At 38.2% G+C, this 22,588-nt stretch overlaps 3 protein-coding genes across 9 annotated transcripts in view; 1 reads left to right on the top strand and 2 right to left on the bottom strand.

Annotated features, from left to right (window-relative positions):
- LOC141772548 (forkhead box protein P1-like) overlaps window positions 1-14,422 on the bottom strand; it is a 16,155-nt gene extending 1,733 nt beyond the window's left edge. Inside the window, exons 1-14 of one of the 6 annotated variants that reach the window (XM_074643638.1) lie at window positions 14,287-14,411; window positions 12,939-13,017; window positions 11,585-11,725; window positions 6,804-6,941; window positions 6,609-6,698; window positions 5,223-5,343; window positions 3,881-3,983; window positions 3,638-3,745; window positions 3,249-3,336; window positions 2,793-2,870; window positions 2,500-2,695; window positions 2,190-2,266; window positions 1,342-1,443; window positions 1,065-1,192 (exon numbers count right to left, since the gene is read on the bottom strand). In XM_074643638.1, the coding sequence (XP_074499739.1) occupies window positions 1,065-1,192; window positions 1,342-1,443; window positions 2,190-2,266; window positions 2,500-2,695; window positions 2,793-2,870; window positions 3,249-3,336; window positions 3,638-3,745; window positions 3,881-3,983; window positions 5,223-5,343; window positions 6,609-6,698; window positions 6,804-6,941; window positions 11,585-11,710 (1,355 nt within the window). In that variant the 5' untranslated portion in view covers window positions 11,711-11,725; window positions 12,939-13,017; window positions 14,287-14,411. Of the gene's footprint in view, window positions 1-1,064; window positions 1,193-1,341; window positions 1,444-2,189; window positions 2,267-2,493; window positions 2,696-2,792; window positions 2,871-3,248; window positions 3,337-3,637; window positions 3,746-3,880; window positions 3,984-5,222; window positions 5,344-6,608; window positions 6,699-6,803; window positions 6,942-10,095; window positions 10,238-11,584; window positions 11,726-11,908; window positions 12,019-12,938; window positions 13,018-14,286 lie in introns of those variants that run through there. The other 5 variants (XM_074643637.1, XM_074643636.1, XM_074643634.1 and 2 more) reach the window with 5 other exon arrangements.
- Window positions 1-22,588, top strand: part of LOC141772554 (serine/threonine-protein phosphatase 4 regulatory subunit 2-like) — a 146,785-nt gene that overhangs the window by 116,121 nt on the left and 8,076 nt on the right. The gene's annotated exons all lie outside the window — the stretch shown is intronic.
- Window positions 16,095-22,486, bottom strand: LOC141772549 (eukaryotic translation initiation factor 4E type 3-like). 2 transcript variants are annotated; one of them, XM_074643641.1, is made up of 7 exons: window positions 21,911-22,486; window positions 20,347-20,419; window positions 18,409-18,503; window positions 18,255-18,315; window positions 18,107-18,173; window positions 17,830-17,985; window positions 16,095-17,572 (listed from the first exon to the last, which is right to left on the bottom strand). In XM_074643641.1, the coding sequence occupies exons 1-7, from the start codon at window positions 22,072-22,074 to the stop codon at window positions 17,529-17,531; spliced, it is 660 nt and encodes a 219-aa protein (XP_074499742.1). In that variant the 5' UTR covers window positions 22,075-22,486; the 3' UTR covers window positions 16,095-17,528. The 2 variants fall into 2 exon arrangements, with proteins under 2 accessions (XP_074499742.1, XP_074499743.1); XM_074643642.1 differs by having other exon boundaries at window positions 18,409-18,506; window positions 21,911-21,979.

Here is a 22,588-nt window from a genome sequence, read left to right on the forward strand (position 1 = left end):
CAAAAGAGTGAAAGTGTAAGGAATGGATTTCAGTGTGTTCATCTTCTTTAACGTAAAGCTGCGAACATTAGCATGCGGCTAACACTGGAGCAACCACAGCCAAACTGGTTGCATTTTCTCTTGTAACCTTAAAAATGAAACATACTGAAAAATTAGGGATGTGCATTCCAAGCAAAAACTACTAGAGTGAAACATCAGTCTGATCTTACATTTTTCCTCTTCATACTTATAACACTACTTAACTCTACCCTGTATGAGAACACCGTTTCTTTATTTCTTCTACGTGGTTCATTAACTTGTGAAGATGACTTTTAGTCTTTTAACACAATATCATGCATGTTGCCATTAAAAGGCATATTTTAAAGCCCTTTTTTATAGGGTTCTCATTTTACAACAGGTCCGTTGCAAACATTAAAAAGTCCAGAGAATTCATTTTTAAACCAACTAGTGGAGCTAACATGATCTGAAATCAGAATCAATAACTAAGAATTTCAAGAGGTAATTCTGCCACCGTTATCATTATATCTTATATGCCAGTGCCAAAGACAAATTTCGAGTTTATGCAAATCTAATGGACAATAAAGTATGCTTAATCCGAATAAACTGCATATTATGAACGGGAAAGTTGACTGGCGTAGCAACAGAAACGAATGGCCGGGCGAGGCTTAGTAGGATATCCTTAAACTGCTGGCACTGTGAGCGACTGCCAACATACACACTGCACTTCCAGGTCTGTTTGTTTAATTGAATCCACACCGGTTAAAGAGTTTGAGTCACTGTTGCAAGAAATGACAAGCCAGATAAAACAATGATGTGGCATTTACCGTTGACTGTACCATAAAGCTGCTGACAGTAGTGTGGAATTTCACTTGGTTCGCAAAGGCGTCCATTTGCTTGTGTGAACATGCTAATCTGATATTGGTTGTAGCCCACTTTGCCTGGGAAAGCTCGCTTACAGTAAATAGTGTGTGTACTTATTGGGTGGAGCTAGAAGGTCATAAATGTCAGGCTTATCTGACTTCTATGAAAACACACAGGGCTCTGGCTACGTGTCCAACACCTACCCATTACCAGCAGCCTTCTGGGGCCGTCTCCTGTGGAACTCGATCTCATCTACCGTCCACACGGCTCCCTTCACATTTTCCAAACGTACGAAGCATTTATGGAGGCTGAGATTATGTCTGACGGCATTCTGGGAGATGAAAGAAAAGAATGAAATTAGGACTTCTAAATGCCTTAAGGGTTGAATTTGCGCATGAAAATGTAAATGCAACCGACGTAGACCTTTCCTGTTTCATATATTAATATCCAAAGACATTTAACTAATAATACAGTTCATACCTTCCAAGTGGCTGCGTTGCGCCTGAAATATGCAAAATTTCTTGTGAACCAGTTGTAGATTTCATTTAATGTCAGCTGGTTGCGAGGTGATTCAAATATCGCCTGAAAGAGAGAGAGAAAGAGCTGGTAAGAGAAAGTTATAATAAAAAAAAAAATATGGATCTGCTTCATTTCAGTACAAAAGGACAATATTGTTGTGCAAAAATGTGAATTCCTATTTTCAACAGTACTTTTTAAATATACAATATTTTTATAATATAATATTTAGGGCTGTCAATCGATTAAAATATTTAATTGCGATTAATCGCATAATTGTCCATAGTTAATCATGATTAATTACACATTTTTTATTTATTCAAAATATACCTTAAAGGGAGATTTGTCCGTTATTTAATATTCTGATTAACATAGTAGTGGACAAATATGCTTGCTTTATGCAAATGTATGTATATATGTATGACTGGAAATCAATTAACAACACAAAAAAAAAATATATATATTGTCCAGAAACCCTCACAGGTACTGCAATTAGCATAAAAAATATGATCAAGTCATAACATGGCAAACTGCAGCCCAACAGGCAACAACAGCTGTCAATGTGTCAGTGTGCTGACTTGACTACGACTTGCCACAAACTGCATGTGATTATCATAAAGTGGGCATGTATATAACTAATTTTTCTCACCAAAATTTGCATAACGCGTTAATGCGTTAAAGAAATTAGTGGCATTAAAATGTATTTCCATTAACGCTTTATTATTATGTTAACTTTGACAGCCCTACTCATATTATAAATAATATATTATAATATTTTTGTGGCCGTGTAAAATGGGCAAAGTACACATTACCTGTCTTATGAGAGACGCATATGTAAATGGAGGTCGAACTTCTGTGCTCAAGTAGAACTCCTTATTATCAACTATATCTGTGGAAACACATTAATATTCATACATAAACATTTACAGAATGAACATGAAACAAAGAAGAAAACATTTCAAATTTGTGGAAAATAGAAGTAATATACAGTAAATAAGATAATAAGCCCCTTCTCTGTGGCCCTATGAAATTATCGGTATGTGCATTTAAGCAGAGGCATGTTCCAGCTCGAAAGCAACAACAACAAAAAGAATGAAGTTCAGTCGATGATCTCACCGTTACCTTGGCTCACAGAGCGACTATATCGCCTTCTTACAGGGGTTCCAGTGAACATGCTATTGGGAGTGAGGACTGAGGGGGATTCAGAGAGCGGCGTCAGGGGTGTGGATGGCGCCGTGGCACTCTGAGACAAACTCATAGGAGGAGGGCCTTTGGGCAATGTTGCCTTGGAGAAGGATATATTCGACATCAGATTCACCTGAAAAAACAAACAAACCAGTTAAGTCAGGAAAACGTCGGCGCAACTACAAGCAAAACAATATTTATTTTAATTGAAGCAAACAGCAGGTACTTACAGGCAGCGCTGCGGGTTTGGGTTCAGAGGACTTCAGATGAGCCATCATAGCTTGCAGTCGCTCTTTGTCCTTTTTCAACTGTGTTAGATGAGAGGACAGAAATAGAAGTTGAGAGTCGGTGAATTCACGGCTTGCGTTAAATGACGAAATCACTTTCAGTGTTGGTTTCTGGCATCCTGAAAAGTGTAATTATCTAAAGACATCACTTCTGTTTCTAGCCCTGGTGTGAAACAACACCACCACTGTTACAGTCAGAGTTGAAAGTAGAAAGCTTCTCCTTTTTCTTTTTCCAACAGTTCCAAAAAAAGGACTGGATATCCCACAATGGTTAAGTTATATTTAAAAAAATAAAAATAAACTGCTGTTAATAAATCAAAAGATGTATTGTCCCTTTTGTTGTTTGATTATAAAAAAATAAATATAAAAGGTTATAAAGAAAATAAATCAAACGTGTACCTGCAGTTCCAACTGCTGGACCACCTGCATCTGCACACGACACTGTGCTGTGCTCTTGTCATCCAGTATATGTTCACCGTTCAAATGTCTGCAGACAAAAATCATGACATGCTTTATGGAAACCATGTGAGCAAAAAATAACCTCAAGAATAAATTAATTTCAACTTGAAAACACGGGGTTTTACACCACAAAAATAGGAAATAATAATAGTAAAATAAGAGGAGGCAACAGCAAGATCTGATTAAAATGTGACATTTACAGCTCCAACGTATATACATTACAAATTACAGAACATATTTCCTATATATTTCCTATAGCTGATCTACTGTATACTACATCATGATGGATAAGATAAACATTAGGCCAGCTCAGAAGTTTCACCACTCACTTGAGAAATGCCTGAAAGTCTCCAAAGACGGTCTCGCAGCCAGGCCATTTACACATGCCATTTCCATACAGCGCGTGGCTGTTCTGTGTGTTTTCATCCAGCGACCCACTGCAAAAAGTTAAAAAAAATCAACCATTAATTAATGATACATCTCTGAGTCAACATGCTGTTCCTGCTCAGGCACATTAAAAACAGGATATAGAGGAAAAGCTCCGACAGGAAGAGTGTAAATCTCTTAAGCACCTTTCTTTCCTCAGAAGAGCGTGATGACCGTTGGTGGTGGATTGTTGACTGGAAGACTCTCTGGTGTCTCCACCAGCGCACAGGATGCTACCATTCTCACAGCCTGGAATTGCATATATAAATAAAATGCTGTGTTAGAATACACTGGGGTGCCACTATGTTTGCATGAGTCACTTTGTTAAGTCAACCAAATTAACTTAACATCATAACATCTGAGGATACTTGCTGAGTTTATTAGGCAAATGCAGCTTATAGCCCTGCAATAAATCCTATCTTCATGAAGGATATTATGCTCAGTTTGTGTTGAAACTCTTTAGAGAGGTGATTCAGCTTTACGATCATTTCGGAGGATGTAGTTTGTGGTGTTGCTGAACTGAGGGGTGTTTCTGTTATGTAGGCTACTGGCATTGATATAAATGGGTCAGTATAATGCCTACAAGGCTCAATATTTGAGAATTTACATTCACCCATACCTCAGTTTTGGTCCCTGCAAGTATTTTCCCCAAGTGTTTAAGGGGATAGTTTGGGTGTTTTGAAGTGGGGATGTATGAGGTACTTATCCATAGTCAGTATATTACCTACAGTAGATGACAGTCAATCAATATCAGTTTAAGTGTACACTACAGTTAGAATATTTTCACCGCTTTACCTTGCCGTCAGACAGCCCTTTCTGACGGGGAACTGAAGCTGTTGTATCCATCTATGCTCTCGCCAAAGCAAACCAAACTCTATTGAAGAAACCTATAATTTTACCTCACAGAGCACAACACAACTTGCTGGTCTACCGCTGCCTTGATCGGTTAGTTTGTTTGTGTTATTGTGTGACTTTGGTGAATCCGAACTAACCAAAGTCACACAATAACACAAACTAACTAACCAACCAACCAATCGAGGCAGCAGTTAGACCAGCAACTCCTATTTTCTGCGAGGTCAAATTACAGTTTTTTTTCCCCCAATGGAGTCTGGTTGCTTTGGTGAGAGCATAGATAACGGCTGCATATACTGAAACATACACTGTATATCTGTCTCATGGCAAGGTAAAGTGCTGAAAATATTCTAAATATGGCGTGCACTTAAAGTGTTATTGATTTTTAGGTGAGCCTTTCTTTTTAGGTGGCTAAAATATGTTTTGCTGCCGGCCCCGTCCACAGCAGTACATTGCTTTGCTTCCGTGCGGTAACTCCTGTTTGTTTCTCCAAACTGGGGGCGTGCCGACCGTCATCTACTGTAGCTGATACACTGACTATGGAGAAGTACCTCATGCAACCCCACTTCAAAACACCCAAACTATCCCTTTAAGTCTTTAAAATAGCAATGCAGTAAGGACTGTAATGCAACATACCTGTGAGTGTAATGGGGCTGGTGGGAAAGACAGACAGCAGGCCTTGTCTCTGCAGGTTGAGGAGATGCTGCTGCTGCACCTGAAGGAGCTGCTGCTGGATGGCAATCTGCTGGGCTGTCAGCTGTGACAGAGAGACGACACAACACCCGTCAGCAAAATGACGAATACAGCTTGTTCTCGGATTTCTCAACAGTTTGAGTTTCAGGCGAGAAATCTTTATCTAAGATAAATCAATTCTAAGACGATATGACAGAAGATCACGATGGACATATTTTGTAGGGTTGGATGAAAACGTGACACACACACACACACACACACACACACACACACACACACACACACACACACACACACACACACACACACACACACACACACACACACACACACACACACACACACACACACACACACACACACACACACACACACACACACACACACACACACACACACACACACACACACAAAAGTCAGGCGCTGTCAATCACTTAGCTTACAAAGTTAATGAAATCAGCTAATGTCATTAGCTATTTAAAGAAGAAACAAACATCTGTTTGAGCAGGGCTGATGCTGCTTGTTTTCATCATGATATTCTCTGTAGGTCAAACATTGTGAGCATGAACGAATGCTACCAATTTGTCCTCCATTTTTGGTTGCGTCCAGCAGACCTAATGGAGGGAATGCCCACTTTAGCTTTCATCTAATTAGAAAACAACTTTGTTTAGCACATGAAAGTATTTTCTGTGTCTCCAACACCTTCTGCCTCGTGCACTTAGCCAGATTCCTTCTATGTGTTAACTGATGATGTTATGCAAATACATGCACTCAAGCTGATAACGGCACTGTGTTTTGGCTTCTTTTTTTTTTTTTTAAACATATGACACACACCTTCACAAAGACTGCAAGTTTGGCTACTGGGACAGAGCAACATGTAGTTTCTGAACATGCAATGCACCTTAAACTAGAGGCACTTAAATTGGAGACACGACACGAAACTGCCTTGAAACTAATTGGAAATCATTACAAATAAGTGCCATCCGCAGCTAAAAACACTTCCTGTGTAATCAAGGTCTATTACGTTCACAGCTTCACCCTTAAGTCCTATTTTTTGTATTACTGACACACTATGTAGAACCAGGAACTTGCTACTCCTTTGTGTGCCACGGAGAATATTCCAGACTGTACGGTATGTGTAACTGGTTATAATAATTACTATAATTTCTGTGTTAAGTAATGGCGCCATTCAACCTTTAGTACAAATGTACTGGATCAGACTTGCCCCTTATTCAGGAATTAATGATCCTGGTTACATGATGAATATCGCTACAATGATTAAACATTTATGAACTGATTAAAAGTAATGCTATAATGAATAATAATTACCTCTTGACTAACAATCCCAGCATTCTTCTGTTGCAGCAGCTGGATATTTAGCTGCTCTTGCTGATTCTTGAAGACCTCTTGAATTTGTTGCTGCAGAAATGTTGGGCGAAATGTTGAGTAAAGAGGAATAAAAGCATTGTGTTTGATGTGGGCTATGAGGATGAAGAACACATAGCTGTTCTAAACATACATTACCTGGTGTAACATGAGTGCTTTCTGCTGCTGGAGCAGCGCTTGGAGCTGCTGGGGACTGAGGACCTGCTGCTGTGGCGTCTGTTGTAACTGCTGTGGGGCCTCTGCTGGTGGGGTCATCATGGATAAAGACACTGGAAACTGTATCATCGAGAAAAAAAAACATAACAGAATGGTAAGTTAAAATCCATGCCGCAAAAAAGAGAAGAAAATACTATGACAGAACAGCTTAGAAAGAGTGATTTAAAAGACAAACATATACAACATTTGTGTTGTATTCTAGAGCAGACAATCAGTGCGTTTACATGTAAACAAGAAACCGTATCTCTTTAATCAGGTTAAAGGATTACGAGACACATTTCTCCGGCAGTAACCTGATTTCTTGGTCATGTATGCAGCATACAGAGTTTCTAACAGAGATTTTAACAAGAGGGACATGTGCAAGACAAAGATACCAGAAAGAAGAGGTTTCACTGTGTGACAGCAGAGTGGCAGGATAAAGAGAAGATCTTGTTGTGGTGCATTAATTAAATCCAAAGTTCAACTAAAACTGAAACAAACAGGTCTACACACAGCTAAACAGTAGGTTATTTGTAAAATGTAACACGTACACACACACAGAAATAAATCATGTGCTTTCTCACTACAGAGTCTGTTCTCTCACTCAACAGCACCGTCAGTCCAAGTGTTCTGATGTTAAAGGAAAAAAATAAGTCTTATTTTTTACTAGGGCTTTCCTCGACCAAAGAAATTCTTAGTCGACTAACACTCATATACGATTTTGTCAACTGTAAATCTGAGTTTCTCCACAAAGGATCACACAAAAGCACCACTTTAAATCTTGTGATTACCAGAGATGTGCTCATCAGTTTCTTGGAAATAAGTCATTCAGCTTAAAAAAAAACTACTACGGAAATTTTAGATGACTAAGAGCAAAACGACCGATTAGTCAACTAATCGACTAAGAGGGGGCAGCCCTACAAACACAAAAGTCTGCCACTGAGTGACTGAGTTGAAGTTACACGATTGGTCGGCCGAGTGTTGGAGTTTCCTCAATGGCACGACGCCTCTGACTCACGAAACTTGGACCGAGCTGTCAAACTAGACAATGTAGTTCTAAAATGAGACTGGATTCAGCAGTGGCATAGCCCATTTCTCGCTTGAATTGTTTAAGAAGAAGTAGATTTTGGTGGTTTGTTTTGACGGAATAACAAAGTTTACTAGCAGGCCGTCATGTTGTTTCCTGTTTGAAACGATAAGCAGCAAACCAGGGACCAATCACGTGCATTCAACGATGGTGTGCGTCACCGCTTGAACGGCCCGTTGAGTGGAGCAGCGCGTCTCCTAGTGTCCTCGCTGGACCTGGTGGATATGTACCGCTGGATTTCACATTATAAACATGACCACTGACTATTTGTGTAACAATTTTGCGTCAAATTCACAGACTGACCGTACACGGTCCAGCCATATATTCGGTTTTGACCGAGTCTTGTTACATCTAATATATGCCAGCCTTGGTTAATATGGTAGTAGGTAGAGTAAGAAGGTGGTTTACTTAAATATTCATTGTCTCATCAACATCCCTATGAATGTAAAAAAGAATGAAAATAGCAAACAAAAGAATAATTGTAGCAGCCATAGATTTGTTGTCCAAAACCTTGGCAGTAATAAGTTTTTCCCTGTAATTGCGTTCATGTAAATGTAGTGAGTGTACTGTACATAGTCAATGACTTGTTAGGGACCCCAATATACACACACATGTGTAATGGCAAACTGTCAAACCTACTCCTATATAGGGCTACGACTAGCGTTTATTTTCTTTGTTGTATAATCTGATGATTATTTTCTTGATCAATCGATTATTCTATTAGTTTTGTCTATATAATGTCAGAAAATAATGAAAAATTCCACAATATACCCACAGCCCAAGCCGACATCTTCAGATGTCACTCAGAACAGTCCCAAACCCAGAGATATTCAGTTTACTATCGTGTATGACAAAGCAACGAATCAGATCCTCACATTTGAGAAGCTGGAACCAGCACATGTTTGACATTGTGGTTTAAAAATTTTTTTTTACTACTGACAGTAAAAAAAAAAAAAAAAATTAAACTGCCATTTAATTAAAAAAATTATTACTGCCATTTAATTTTATGTTGGTCGACTAATCATTGCAGCTCTACTCCCATGCCTCTTCTTCAAATACAAAAAAAATAACTTATAGTAACTCACAGTACTCCTTATTTATTATTCCCAGTTCACTGGTCAATCTTGCCATCTGAATTTACTGCCACTTCTGCTAAAATGAACTCAAAAACAAAAACAACAACAACATTGAAAGTCTTAGGGGAATTTGAACTCCATCAAAACAACAACAACAACCCGTACCACGAAAACAACAACAACATCCTCTGCTTAGGCACGCAGCAATTACCACACACCATCCCCCCTCACTGTCAAGCCTCACAGCTCAAGGGATGTTTACAGTAAACATAAACAGAGTAATCAAAATTGCACAGACATATAAATAATGAATAAAAAAAAGCATACAGAGCCTGTTTACGAAAACAGAACTTGAGATTCGTATTTTAATTAAGGTCTGAACCACAAACAAACATTTCTCTCCAAGGCAGAGTCTGTTCGGAATCGGGTAAACAAACTGACAGTGAATTTCACACAGGCTTTGGGCTAACAATAACAGATGACTGCCTCCTACTTTGTCCTTTTCTTATGAAATTCAATGCTCCAGAGGTGGCCACCAAAAGCAATGAAAACAGGTCTATCCCACAAGCAGAGCCAGTTGGCCCCACTAGTTTTTCTGTGGACACCATCAACACAACAACAGCCTTTGCCTAATCCCTGTTGCCATGGCAGCCAGCGAGTCCAAACATCTTCTGTTGTTGTTATTGTTGAAAGTCATACCAGTGAGCAACTGAGTGTAAACACGGATCTGTTCCCGCAAGACTGGTCTTGTGAACTCTGAGATGACTGACAGCAAATAGGAACGCTGAAAACTCTGCTGCAAAAACAAACACAATCTGCCTGCTTCCCTTATGAGATTTAATATTTACTAATATGCCCCTCTAACGGGTGTGGCACGAGAAAAAGAGTGTCTTTAGCAAAAAAACATACTGATATTTGGTAACAAATTTGACTGATTGAATAAATATCACAAATATAAATAGCCACAGAAATGTGACATCATTTTCAATGATTATAACTAAGCAAAATATTGAAACCTGATTAAAACACAGCCTGCTATTATAAAAACAAATACAGAAGGAGTTGGACAAACCTGATAGTCTCCATTGAAAAGTCTGTCTTGGCAATGAAAAAACAGCAATAACGTTCTGCCGGACTATCTAACAGAGCTTCGCTAACCTACACGATGTGAGCATGAACCAAACTAACAATACAACACTGATCCCTGATCCCTCCGCCCAGCAGGAGCTGTGCTCTCCCTCCCTTTCTCAACCCCCAGTATAACCTCCCCCCATCCCTGCTGTGCTCCCCTTCAGCATTAATATATAAAAAACAGAAGAAAAACACAAAGTACCTCACGTTCTCACACAACAGAAGGCTATGCTGTCTGCCCCTATGTCTATGAATGCTGACAAAAAAAGATGTTTGGATACCAGACCGGCTGGACATTAATTAAAATGTAGCATAACTAATTGTGATTCACACTTTAGTGAAGTAAAAGCAGCTGCATCGGTCGCAGCAACACATATTTTTAGTTTCACAAAACAAACATTTACACATGCCCCTATGCAGCTGTTGATAGAACTGCACTCGACAGCAAAAAAAGCTTTTCTGAACACAACATTGTTCGCTTGATGGGGCTGCTTCTAACTATTCATTATGTGTGAATCAGCCAATCATTCTTTTTGGATTAATTATTTGGTCTATAAAAGTCCACTACGATTTCCTACAGCACCAAAGTGACGTCTTAAATTCTTTGTTTCGTTCAAAACTCAAAAACATTCAGTTTACTATCACATGAAGCAAAGAAAAGCAGCCAATCATCACAATGGTTGTCTCATATGACTCACTTGTGTCCACATTTTTTTTAAATCAAGCATATTCAGAAATCAAAACTTAGCTGTCCAAAATCCTGACTTCACAAACCTATGTGTTCCTTGTTTTCAACGTCACCCACACGTTTGTTAGAATATTGAATGTCTTGAGCAAATGTTTCTATAATAACATCAACAATATGCTCTAATCATGTAATGCATCGAAAGCAGTGAAACGAAAAGCAATGCAAGTCATCTAAAGATTATTTTCACTTTCAAGTAATCTGCAGATTGTTTTCTTCATCTATCAATCATTCATCTTGTCCATAATATGTGACAGAATAGTAAGAAAAAATTCCTATCACAAAGTCCTAGGTGACATCTTCAAGTGACTTGTCTCCAACAGTCCAAAGTGCAAAGATATCTTGTCCATGTAAGGCATAAAAAAAGCAGCAAATCATCCCATTTGTAAGGCTGGAGCCAGGAAATGTGCCATTTTGGCTTGAAAGAGGACTCAAATAACTAAGCAACTAAGCAAAATAGCTGCATCTTAATTTTCTGTTGAACTACAATCAACTAATCAAACCATATTCAGCTCATACATACATAATACAGCATTATCATTGTTATATTTAGGTGGAATATGCAAAGAATTAGCACTACGTATATTGCGACATTTGTATAAAAAATAAATAAAATCTATATACAGTATATCCTTTTAAAAACTACTGCTGATGTGTTGAACCGATGCAGCTGGATATGACTGACCCTTGGTGCCTCTGGAGGAGGAGTCTGACTGCTCCTCACTCGGATTTCATTCTCACTATTATTCCCGTTCTCTGTGTGAATTGCTGGAATGATGTGGCTTGTTGGTTCTGACCCAGACTCATGCATCTGGACTTCACTGACCTGTGAAAGGAAACACATATAAATGAAAACAGCTGGATAAAGCAGTGCAGTGTAATACAGGGAGCTGACAAACAGATGTGTTTGACAAGCCCTTTACTTCGCAAAGGTGATAAGGTCCATTCTCCAAGAAAGAAAAAACATAACTAAATATCTCTGAAACGGCCCAATAATGTAGTCATTCACCATGTCAAAGAAACCTGTGTCAAATGTAAAAGTTAAGAACTGCACGGTAACAGCTCTACCCACCAAGACAAACATTCTCTTCTACAAGTGAGAGAGGAACATGCTAGGTCTATTTGTTGAATAACCGAGTGCTGCCATGACTACTGTAAACACAGGGGCCCTGGGTCCGTGTTTATGTGCAAACATATCTTCCTTCTGGAACAATTTACCATTAACCAGGTGGTGCGATAAACTGCTGTGGCAGGTAGTACAATGCACAAGTAGGCTTTTATGTATACAGCTTGGGCGTGTTGGAGTCAAACGCTAAGCAGCATAAACAAAGGTAGATAAAGTAGGCAAACAAATAATGTGAGCAGATGGAAACCTACACAGAGAGCCTCAAATGAAAAGAAGACAGCCTTAAGGATAATGTTATTTTCAGGGTTTCCTAACTATTAAATTAAAATATTGAAATCAATCAGTTAATCAATCAATCAATCAGTTAAGCACCACTGAGACCCAACATCTGGCAGACGATCTGATTAGACATCCGTACAGATAAACTCAAAACTGTAACAGTTAGCTACAAACGAATTACAGAAGAAAACCCGCACACAGTGTTTCCTGCATTTGAGAATGACTAACAGGCGACTACTGAACAGTAAGTTGTGTCTAGCTGCAGCGATGCGTCATAACTTAGATGGTTAACTCTTGTAATGTAAACCTAAAACCTATCTAATCAAAACAGGCAGTTGTTGGTGAGGTTTCCACTCTGTTTACTTTTGCTTTCAGGATCAGGATTAGTTCTGGGAGACAAAGGGCAGTGTTTCCTGTAGACATTTTTGAAGGCGTCAGGGGTGAATTTTGGTCGTAAGAACCAGGATGACTACTAGGTACATTCCACATTAGTTCCATTATGCATAAAAACAGATATTATCTGGATACTGTAGGATTATGATAATTGAACGGTCATGCTGCAGTGCAACTGTTTTCGGGATGAACTGCGTAATAAGCCAATGATTACTTTTTACTTTATTTAAAATGTTCTCACCACAGGGGCAACTCTCCAGCAGTAGCGGGGGGCACCACTCTTCAAAGAATGGAGAGGAAACACTGCCAAGAGGCCTTTCCTAAAGAAACAATATACACCCTTTTCCTTAACAATATAGTTTTTGACAACTGGTTTCACATGAACTATTCATCAAAATGTCTACCCATGTCAAAATAAAGAAGCTTACATCATGAAGTGCTCTTCAAAAAAAGCAAAATAATATACTTTAAAATCACGGATGTTTAATAAATATGTATATAACAACTGGATATGATTGGTATACAGATAAATCCACAAGATTCTCCACAATTTAGCAGAATAAACTTAATGTTTTTGGCAAGTTAACATTTGCTGATACAGCAGACCACCCAATTTTTAGATAAAAAATAACAATATAATAATATAATATTTGCATTATATTAAGGTAAAGATTCAAGATTCAAGCCCTTTATTGTCATTGTGTAGTACAACGAAATTAAATTGTGACAATCCCATAGGTGCTAAAAAAGATAATACCATAAAAAAAGAGATAGTGCAGTATAAATATTAAAAAATATATATATAAAAGATAATAATATTATATCTATTATATTTTATATAATATAAAAATACAATATGTATATTGATGAGATGCGTTATCACAACCAAAGGCTAAGTATATTAGCTACAACTACAACTTGTAATGATCAAAACCCTTTTCATAATGGATATGATAGTTTGTGATGCATTGAACCAGTTATTTGCTCTCTCTAGGTTTCAGTCTAAATTGTAATCGCCTTCTGTTTGATCTGATTGATCGTCAGTCAGATTTAATACTGTAGAAAGTTATACTTTGTTGTTAAATCAAGTCTCAATAATATAATCACATTTTAAAAAGCTGGGTTCACTAAGTTTACTTAACGTTAAATCCACCTAGAAAACAATACAATCAGCATCCAACACCATATGAACGTTATCTGATGCAACTGATTATAGTTCTGCTGGTTTATCATTATAGATTAGCTTGATATGAATGAGATCGATATCGCTTCAACACCAACCATCGCATGAGGTTGATCATTTGAGCCTTTAACTTGGTATTTATACGGAGAGAAAACAGGAGGTTTAAAGTTAACCAATATTAATAACCAAGTGTCGTTGATATGTGTGTTAGCTAGCCTGGACAACAGTTGTTGACCCACCTTGTTGTCGGGAGGTTCACGTTAACAGCTAAACAACAACAGCTAGCAGAACGACTAGCTGCTGATAACCGTTTCTCTCTCCTCTCTCTCGGTAATATAACATTTACCGTTGACTTAGACAATCATTCAGTGAGTGCCAGCGCGCTGTTGAATTCACGTTAACTCACCGAGTTGAGTGGCTGGGCGGACAGTCCGTCTGTGGCTCCGGTGGGTGGTGGTGGTGTCTGACTGAGGAACAGATGAACAGGTCTCTCGGTGCTCTGCTGCCTCGTTCCCTGTGGCTGCTAACGAGCTAGCCACTAGATGCTAACACGGGGGGCGGTGCTTAGGTAAAAGTAAACATTGGTGACGTCACGTGCGATACTGTTACTGACACAAATGTAAAATAATCCCAAATAAAATAAAATAAACAAGTATTAGTGCCTACTTTCTTTGTTAAATTATTATTTATAAAATTTATATTATTGTCTTTTTTTCCTTTCCCTCTTTTTTATTTTATTATTATTATTATGAGGACTTTAAGAACTTTAAACATGCACTATCTGCAACCATCTTGGACTCTAACCACTGGCGCACTTTACACTTACTTTACACTATACATCCTATAGGCTATACCACTTTATAGACTGCACATATGTACATATTACATTTATTTATTGTACATACTACATTTATTTATTGTACATACTGTAGCCTACACACTATGTTCACCCATTCACTCTGTATCTATCTTTCTATCTATTTATATCTCTATTATTGTTTTTATAATCTTTGTATACCTTTACCTCTCCTGTGTTTCGCTCTGTTTGCTGATGTTGCTGCTTCGACACCTGAATTTCCCTCCGGGGATTAATAAAGGTTCATCTTATCTTATCTTATGTTTTCAGAGTTTCCTATAATTACCATTATGTCCTGAATGGTGATTGTATCAGCATAGTATGGAGTCATGCCTGTTTTGGTGCCTGTATTTCAGAATGATGCCTATTGTTCTAAGTTTTGTCACATATTGTCACACATTGTACTTAATGATTTCTACAATCAAGAAATTGTTTTTAATGGTTCAGCTCAGTCCATCCTGGAAACATTACATCTTTTACTTTGCATATCCCTGGGGTAAAATGTGATATTATGCCTCATTTAAAACAACTTATTGTAGCCTAATTAACAAACCTACATTTTGTGACATCCCCCATCCAAATAAAGCTTGCAGTGCACAGGGAGGCTTCTCAATCCAGTGCAAAGGCTGATGTGTAAAACAATGCCCCCCTGTATCACTCAACATACAGAGTCTCGGTCATAAAAAGGCATTTCATCCATAGCTTACAATCCAAATATAGTCAATACAAGCATCCTGTTCAGTACTGTGAACATGGTGCCATTGGTGCTGCATATGTTATATTCATCTGTATGTAATTATAGGCTATTTCTAAGTGCTTAAGACTGCCTTTACGTGGAGATGAAATCATTGTGTCTTTCCAAATGTAGCCTACTTTTAAACTATCTTATATCCATGCATTGATGCAACCTCTAGAGGGAGACATTTTCCTTCTGGCCGTCATGAAATGGTGGCTTACAATTCCTGAGGTAAACTAGGGTTGTGATGAGTTCATGTGAAATGAAGGCCTTTTAGTGCCTCACTTTAAAATCCACAGTCATTGTTGTTCCCATGGCCATGGAAAGACTTGAATTTATTTAAATATGTCTAATATATGCTGCACAAAAATGTCCCTTGGGATAAATACAGTTTCATTTAATCTTATATTTGATTCAACGCCAAAAAATTTAACAAATCCATGTACACATTTTGGAACGTAAAAGCATGCCTTGACGGATTGTCTGCCAATGAACAGCCTGAAGACAAAGATCTGACAATCTTTCTTAGGAAAATTGGGTCTAAATGCTGTTTTTTTTAATCTAATAGTAATATTGATATTCTCATCACACATACAGTAAGTGTTCCAAACAGTAAAAGGTGGAAGTTTAGGCGTCTTTATTTCTCAAACACGTGTAAAACTAAAACAGAGAAACATGACTATTTACAATTTGAACATGCTGAACACGGATGACATTCTAACTGCTGGTAAACACAAGGCACCATCCAAGATCAACAATCAGTTACAAAGTCTGAGATCTGAAGTGAACTGTATTATGTGCAAGGGTACAGTATTCTCTTATCCTACAGTATGTGCTTATATTACACGAATAAAGGGAAAATAAAACAAGTTTGGCAAAGTCAGTGGTCTGAAAACTAACCTCCTCCTGTGAATATTCTCAAGCGGAGAATCCAAGCCAAGACACCAGCGTCATGAATACTTCAACATTTGACTTGATTGAGAAATCATAGCAGCAGTATTTCTGTGGGTTTCTATGCATACACTCCATAGCTATGCAGAAATGACCTCAAATGTGTAAGTATGATAGTACTAGTATTCAAAGAAATCTGCTCTGCTCTGCTCTATTTGGCCTAGAACTTTGACATCTACACATCTCAAGTTACTATTAAAAGCAGAGAAAACAGCTTTACACTTCATCAGAAAAGGTGACACAAAACCGAAGTGGATTTGGTCTCAGTTATCACGACTCACACACACACACACAGTAAGAAACAAAGTGCTTGATTTGGGACCGATGCTCGAACACGATGACAACCACAACAACACTGCAAATTTGCTGCAAATTCTACAGAATAGAAATGATTGCATATATTTCTCAGCATCTACTCACGATTTGTGTACTGAGGTCATTGTATTGTAACAAGAACATATTCCTTTTGACAATCTGCTCATATCCTAAAAAAAGAAAATAAAAAAAGAATGTGCAATTTTCTGCTCATATATATAAACATTACAGCATACTAAATGTTTATGTCAGGCAACGGTATTTTGGCTGTAACATATAAAAGGGAGAAAAGAGCTCACTAGAAAAGCGTTGTCATGTATTGTTAAGATAAAAGGTTTGCTTTGTGGAACCATGCCTCCTCTTATATCCAAAAAATTTATTTAATTCAAAGACCTATAGCTTTGTCTGTGCTCAGGAAACTGCACAAAATATGCTATAATACATCTACAAAAATCTGACATGTACGCAATCTGGTGTTTTGGTTTAGGATTTGCAAAATTTGGGAGTATAAAAACACACAAACACTGCCACAGATAAAATCAAACTAAAATGGTTTTCGACTATAATAAAAGTATTTTGAATATTATTATGAATGACAGTGCTCAAAAGATGGGAATCTCCAATGATTGAGAATCATAATGCACGGGCTACATTTTGAGGTAATTAAGATGATACATTAAGCAACTATGAACTCAATCGAGTCAAAATGTGCCCAAATATTATCCAAAATATGCTCATAAGCAACAAGACATGTACAGTATATGTCGAAGGATCTCATGTGCAAAATGTGCTAATGTCTTCGGCCTCCTTCAAAAGCGTGGTGCTCCTCGTGTGCTGAAATATAAACAAAGACAACAGTGACTCACATTTTATGGCGTTATTGTCAATCCATTTTAAAAACAATGTCAGTGTTAAAGGGATAGTTTGGGTGTTTTGAAGTGGGATTGTATGACGTAGTTATCCATAGTCAGCGTATTAGCTACAGTAGATGACAGTCAGCACACCCCCAGTTTGGAGAAGCATAAGTACCCCATATAACCCCACTTCAAAACACCCCAACTATCCCTTTAATATTCCAAGAAAATACTCACGTTTGTAAAACACTGCTTTAAACGGTATTTGCGGAAGTAGCTCATTGATCCTTCCGACAATGTTTGACTCGCCAACACAAGAAGCGTTTCCATTCCAGACCTGAAACACATCCTCTCTGTCTCTCACGCTGACGCTGACCCCGACCACTTCATCGTCTGCAAGAAACAGCAGCAGAGAATGAGATTAATGCGATTCAGACTTGCGGTATTGTGTACATAAAATGCAATTCTCTTCAAAACCCAATGCATTTTCATATAACTCAATCAAGAAATGTACCTGTGGCACAATAATCACTGAACTGCTCTCCAATAGTGGCCAATAGCAACTCCTTCCATACAGCAGACTGTAAATATGAAGACAAATGTGTTAAATAGTAAATCATTATAAGAAAATACTACATAAATATATTAATTATGTCACTTACAGTGCAGTCTTTGGGTACTTTCATCTTCCAAACACCACCTTTAGCATTGCTTTCTTCTTCCCTGGATGCAAACCAGCACGCAACGTTACACAATTTTAAACAGCTTCAAATGCTATGAACACATACATGTATTTATCTTAAATTTTGAACTTACCAGAGTGGTTTTCTTTCACCTCTCATCAGATGATAGCTACATCTCAACGGCAAGCTGGAGACGCCGGGTATGTTGTTGTAAACTCTCCAGAAGTTCTACTCCAGTGCCAAGGTGAAAGAGAGGAAACAGGTTATCTTATTGAACCGTTTAATGGCACATGGTGTGCAGACAGCTGGCCTTGTTAATATTTCACGTGTGTTACGATGTAGAAAATCACTGCCAAAGGTCTCTTCCTCATTGCTCTTAACCACACGCACACACATTTCTGAGTCCTTATCCAACACGGCTGTGGTTGGGGATTCATAAAGTGGTACTTCAACGTCCTTCCATGATCACATTGCTGCAATTAAAATAACCTGCCATGCTAATTAGGTGAGTAATCAGTAATTAAACAGATTAACATGTCAACAGACTCATTTTAACATATAATCAGTACCTCTCTAAACTTTTTATTAGTAAGTTATAGCACATAATGACACACTGACAAAAAATATGTGACGCTATTAAACCTCAGGTTGGTGATGTGGTTTGACCTGTATCACTAAATCCTGAATACTGTTTACTTTCAAGCACAAAGACACAGCTGAGGAACAAAACATTCAGTTTCTCCTGATATGTGTCTTAATTAAAGTTTGGCAGTGGTTTTGGAGTGTTTTGGGAGAAAGAGAAACTCCAACAGCAGCGTGCAAAGAAATCAGCATATCATTTTACAAACTCAAAGAAAAAGCCACTGAGCCTTCCGTCTATTTTTAAGTTTCGGGGCAATGTCATCGAGTCTGTATCTTCATATAAATACCTCGGATTCTTAATTGGTGATTCTCTTTCTTTTAAGCCTCACATTCAGCAACTTGTGAAGAAGCTGTGGATGGGTTGTTATTTCAGAAATAAGTCAAAGAGGAGACTTGTTGTTGCTACTTTCATGCCTGTGATTGACTACGGTGATGTTTTATATATGCATGCATCTTCTCAGTGCCTTAACTCCTTTGATACTGTACTGTATACCCTGGGACGCTGAGGTTCATTACAAATCTTAAAACCCTAACTCACCATTGCTCCCTGTATGCTAGGGTTGGTTGGCCGACTTTGTCCATCCGTAGACTTAATCACCGGGATGTCCTTATTTATAAGACTATTCTTAAAGGGACAGTGTGTACGATTTGGCGGCATCTAGTGGTGTGGTTGCAGTTTGCAACCAACTGAGTACTCCTCCGCTCACTCCTCCCTTTCCAAGACGGAGTGCAAAAGGTGGTTACGCTGTTCGCCTCACTCAGAGGTCATCCTTAGCATGATAACACTACTTTAGGAGCAACGGAAGTCAGACGGCGGCTGGCGGTACCACGGTTTTGCACACTACAGTTCACGTTATCACAGTTTCACAATCCATCTGAAAAATGCTGGAAGCTACCGTATCCGCTCTGTGATATATATTCGCAAAACTTACTCTTGCTATCGTCTTGAAATGGAAAAAGGGGCGTTTAGGTACGCTGCTTCTGCTCCTGCAGTGATTCGGGTCTGGGGGAGCTGGTTTCTTTAAAAATAGACTGAAGGATTTGGAGGGAGGGTCAGCAGGCTGTAAATGCTTTGTCTAAACTACATGACCCTATGTGGTCTAGAATATGATGACCTGAGACTTCTGGTTGTATTCTCATGCTGTAACTGATTTTTTTATTGTCTGTAACTGTTATTTGTTGTATGTCTGAAACTTTGTTTAATGTGCTGTTGCTGTCTTGGCCATGACAGTGTTGAAAAGGAGATTTTTAATTTCAGTAAGTGTTTTCTTGGTTAAAAAAATTCTAAATGGAATTTAAAAAAATCTTGATTTCAGTGTAATTAAGAAAACTTATTTTTGAAATGCGTCATCACATCCACTCCTAGTGGGGCACCAACACTGTGCCGGCTGGAGCTGTGCTCTTGTATCAAGACTGTAAAGCGTCTTACCTGGACGGTCTCCACGGTGTAGATTTTCTTCAGGTTTGACTCACATTCAGCTGCTGTTGTTCCTGGTAGAGATCTGACACACACAAAAAACAGATACACACATTTAATTAAATTGCATTTATTTTATTTGCTTCTTTAAAAATCACAAGCTTGTAAAGATATCAGGTCCTTTAACTTGACATGTTTCAGTGCTGTGTCACTCAGACATGTTTCAGTGAGCTGCTGCCCTCTGAGCAGACAGGTTGGAAGGGGTGAGAGGGGTGGGGTGTGGGGGGTGATCAGATGACAAATAAGCCAGTAAACAGTAAACAACACTGACCCCATTTGAACACAGCACCCTCTGATTTGTACACACTGTGGATGACGGGCCTTGTGTAACGCACTGTGTGTCACCTGTGTTCAACTCTGTTGTCGTTGCTTAACATTAATGCTGAAGTCACTTTTAAATAATAAAAACATTTTTATTTTAAATTAGGAACTTTGTATCCGGCAATTTAAAACCTATTTTGAGCTACATGAGTGTTAATCCAACAACAGAAAAAAAAATGCTTCACTAAACAGTGGCCTAAAAGACACATGAGGAGTGACACAACAGGTTTTTAACAATAACATCCATAATCAGGTAGGTAGGTAGGTAGGTAGGTAGGTAGATACTTTATTAATCCCCAAGGGGAAATTTCTGAGTTACAGCAGCAAAAGATAGAACAAGCACACAACAAGATTAGGAATAGAATAAGAATAAATAAGGTAAAAATAGACTACAAGTATAGATAGAACAAGCACACAACAAGATCAACAATAGAATAAGAATAAATAAGATTAAAAAAAATAGGCATTAGCAATAAATACTCTTAAAAGCTGGTTAGCAAGTGCCAGTACTAATGTGCAATCATAAAAATACAAGTAAAAAGCTATAAGGTTGAACTAACTGAAATCAGGTTGAGTTATTATGTTTAGCCAGTTAGTCATAATTAATTTTGTTTATATTGAGAAACAAATGGAGGACTTGTATGTAGGTCAGAGAGACAACAAGTTGGCAGAAAAAGACAGGCTGTTTGTTATTATTATTATGTTGATCTTATACTGCACTATAACTTTTACTGTTTTGTTATATTCTATTTTAGCTTCGACCCTAGCTGTTATTTTTAGCTTGTTTTTATTTTTTAATATTTAATGTTTTTATAACTGTTTTAATTATGTCTCAATGTTCTTTTGCACTTTGTCGCAATGTTCTTGAATGTTTATGTAAAGCACTTTGAATTGTCCTGTTGCTGAAATGTGCTATACAAATAAAGCTGCCTGTCTTAATAGATCACATAAGGCAAGGTGTTTGTTGTTATGTTATTATTATTATTATGTGATCTATTAAGACAAAACTGTTAAACACATTTATAATTATCTGGGTCGCAGATAAGGCTGACTTAAATAGCAGGCCTATGATACATTCCTCATATCCCCTCTTTGTTCTCATTAAAAGGTCAATAACAAAGAGTTCACCTACTTGGCACTTAAAGGTTAATAATAGAACAACTGAAGGGGGGAAATAAGTAGGCAGTTGTCTTACCTGTCAAGCCAGAAGGTCCACGGTGAATGTAAAGGCAGAGTGTCGATCTCATTGTCTCTAGAAATCAGATCTCTGTCACTGATGTGGATGTTGTTGTGCTCCAGCAGCACCGGGCTGGATGATGATGTGCTCAGCTGTAACGCAGCTAGTACTGGAACTGACATTGTTTACCTCTGCATAACCCGAATGACTTCGTTAAAGGTTGTCTTTTTGCAAATGTTTTCCACCAGAGCTGTTATCGTTATATATATATATATAGGTTGGTTAGGTTTCATAAACCCCCGATGATCAGCTGCTGACTCATTGGCCGCTTCACCGGTCTGCTGCTGCTCCGTCACACAACAACAGAGAAACGATGACGCCCGCTGACTGCCTGCAGCATCTACAGTCTACAGCAGCACCGGAGAGATACACACGTTTCTCTCACTGAAGAAGTCGACACATAACTGTCACTCGAAATATTATAACGCTATAAGAACAAGCAATATTTTAAAGTATGGCTGCTTTTATTCCCGTTGCTGCTGCTGCTGCAGGGGGGCATTCAAGTGCTTCTTCTTCTTCTCTCAGTTTACTGGCGGATCGCAACCAACTTTAAGCTGCATATACCGCCACCTACTGTACACAAGTGTTTAACATCATGTCCTTTTACAAATTACTGCTACTCTTAAAGGGACTGTT

The sequence above is a fragment of the Sebastes fasciatus genome, chromosome 8 (genome assembly GCF_043250625.1).
Source record: "Sebastes fasciatus isolate fSebFas1 chromosome 8, fSebFas1.pri, whole genome shotgun sequence".
Lineage (NCBI taxonomy): Eukaryota > Metazoa > Chordata > Actinopteri > Perciformes > Sebastidae > Sebastes > Sebastes fasciatus.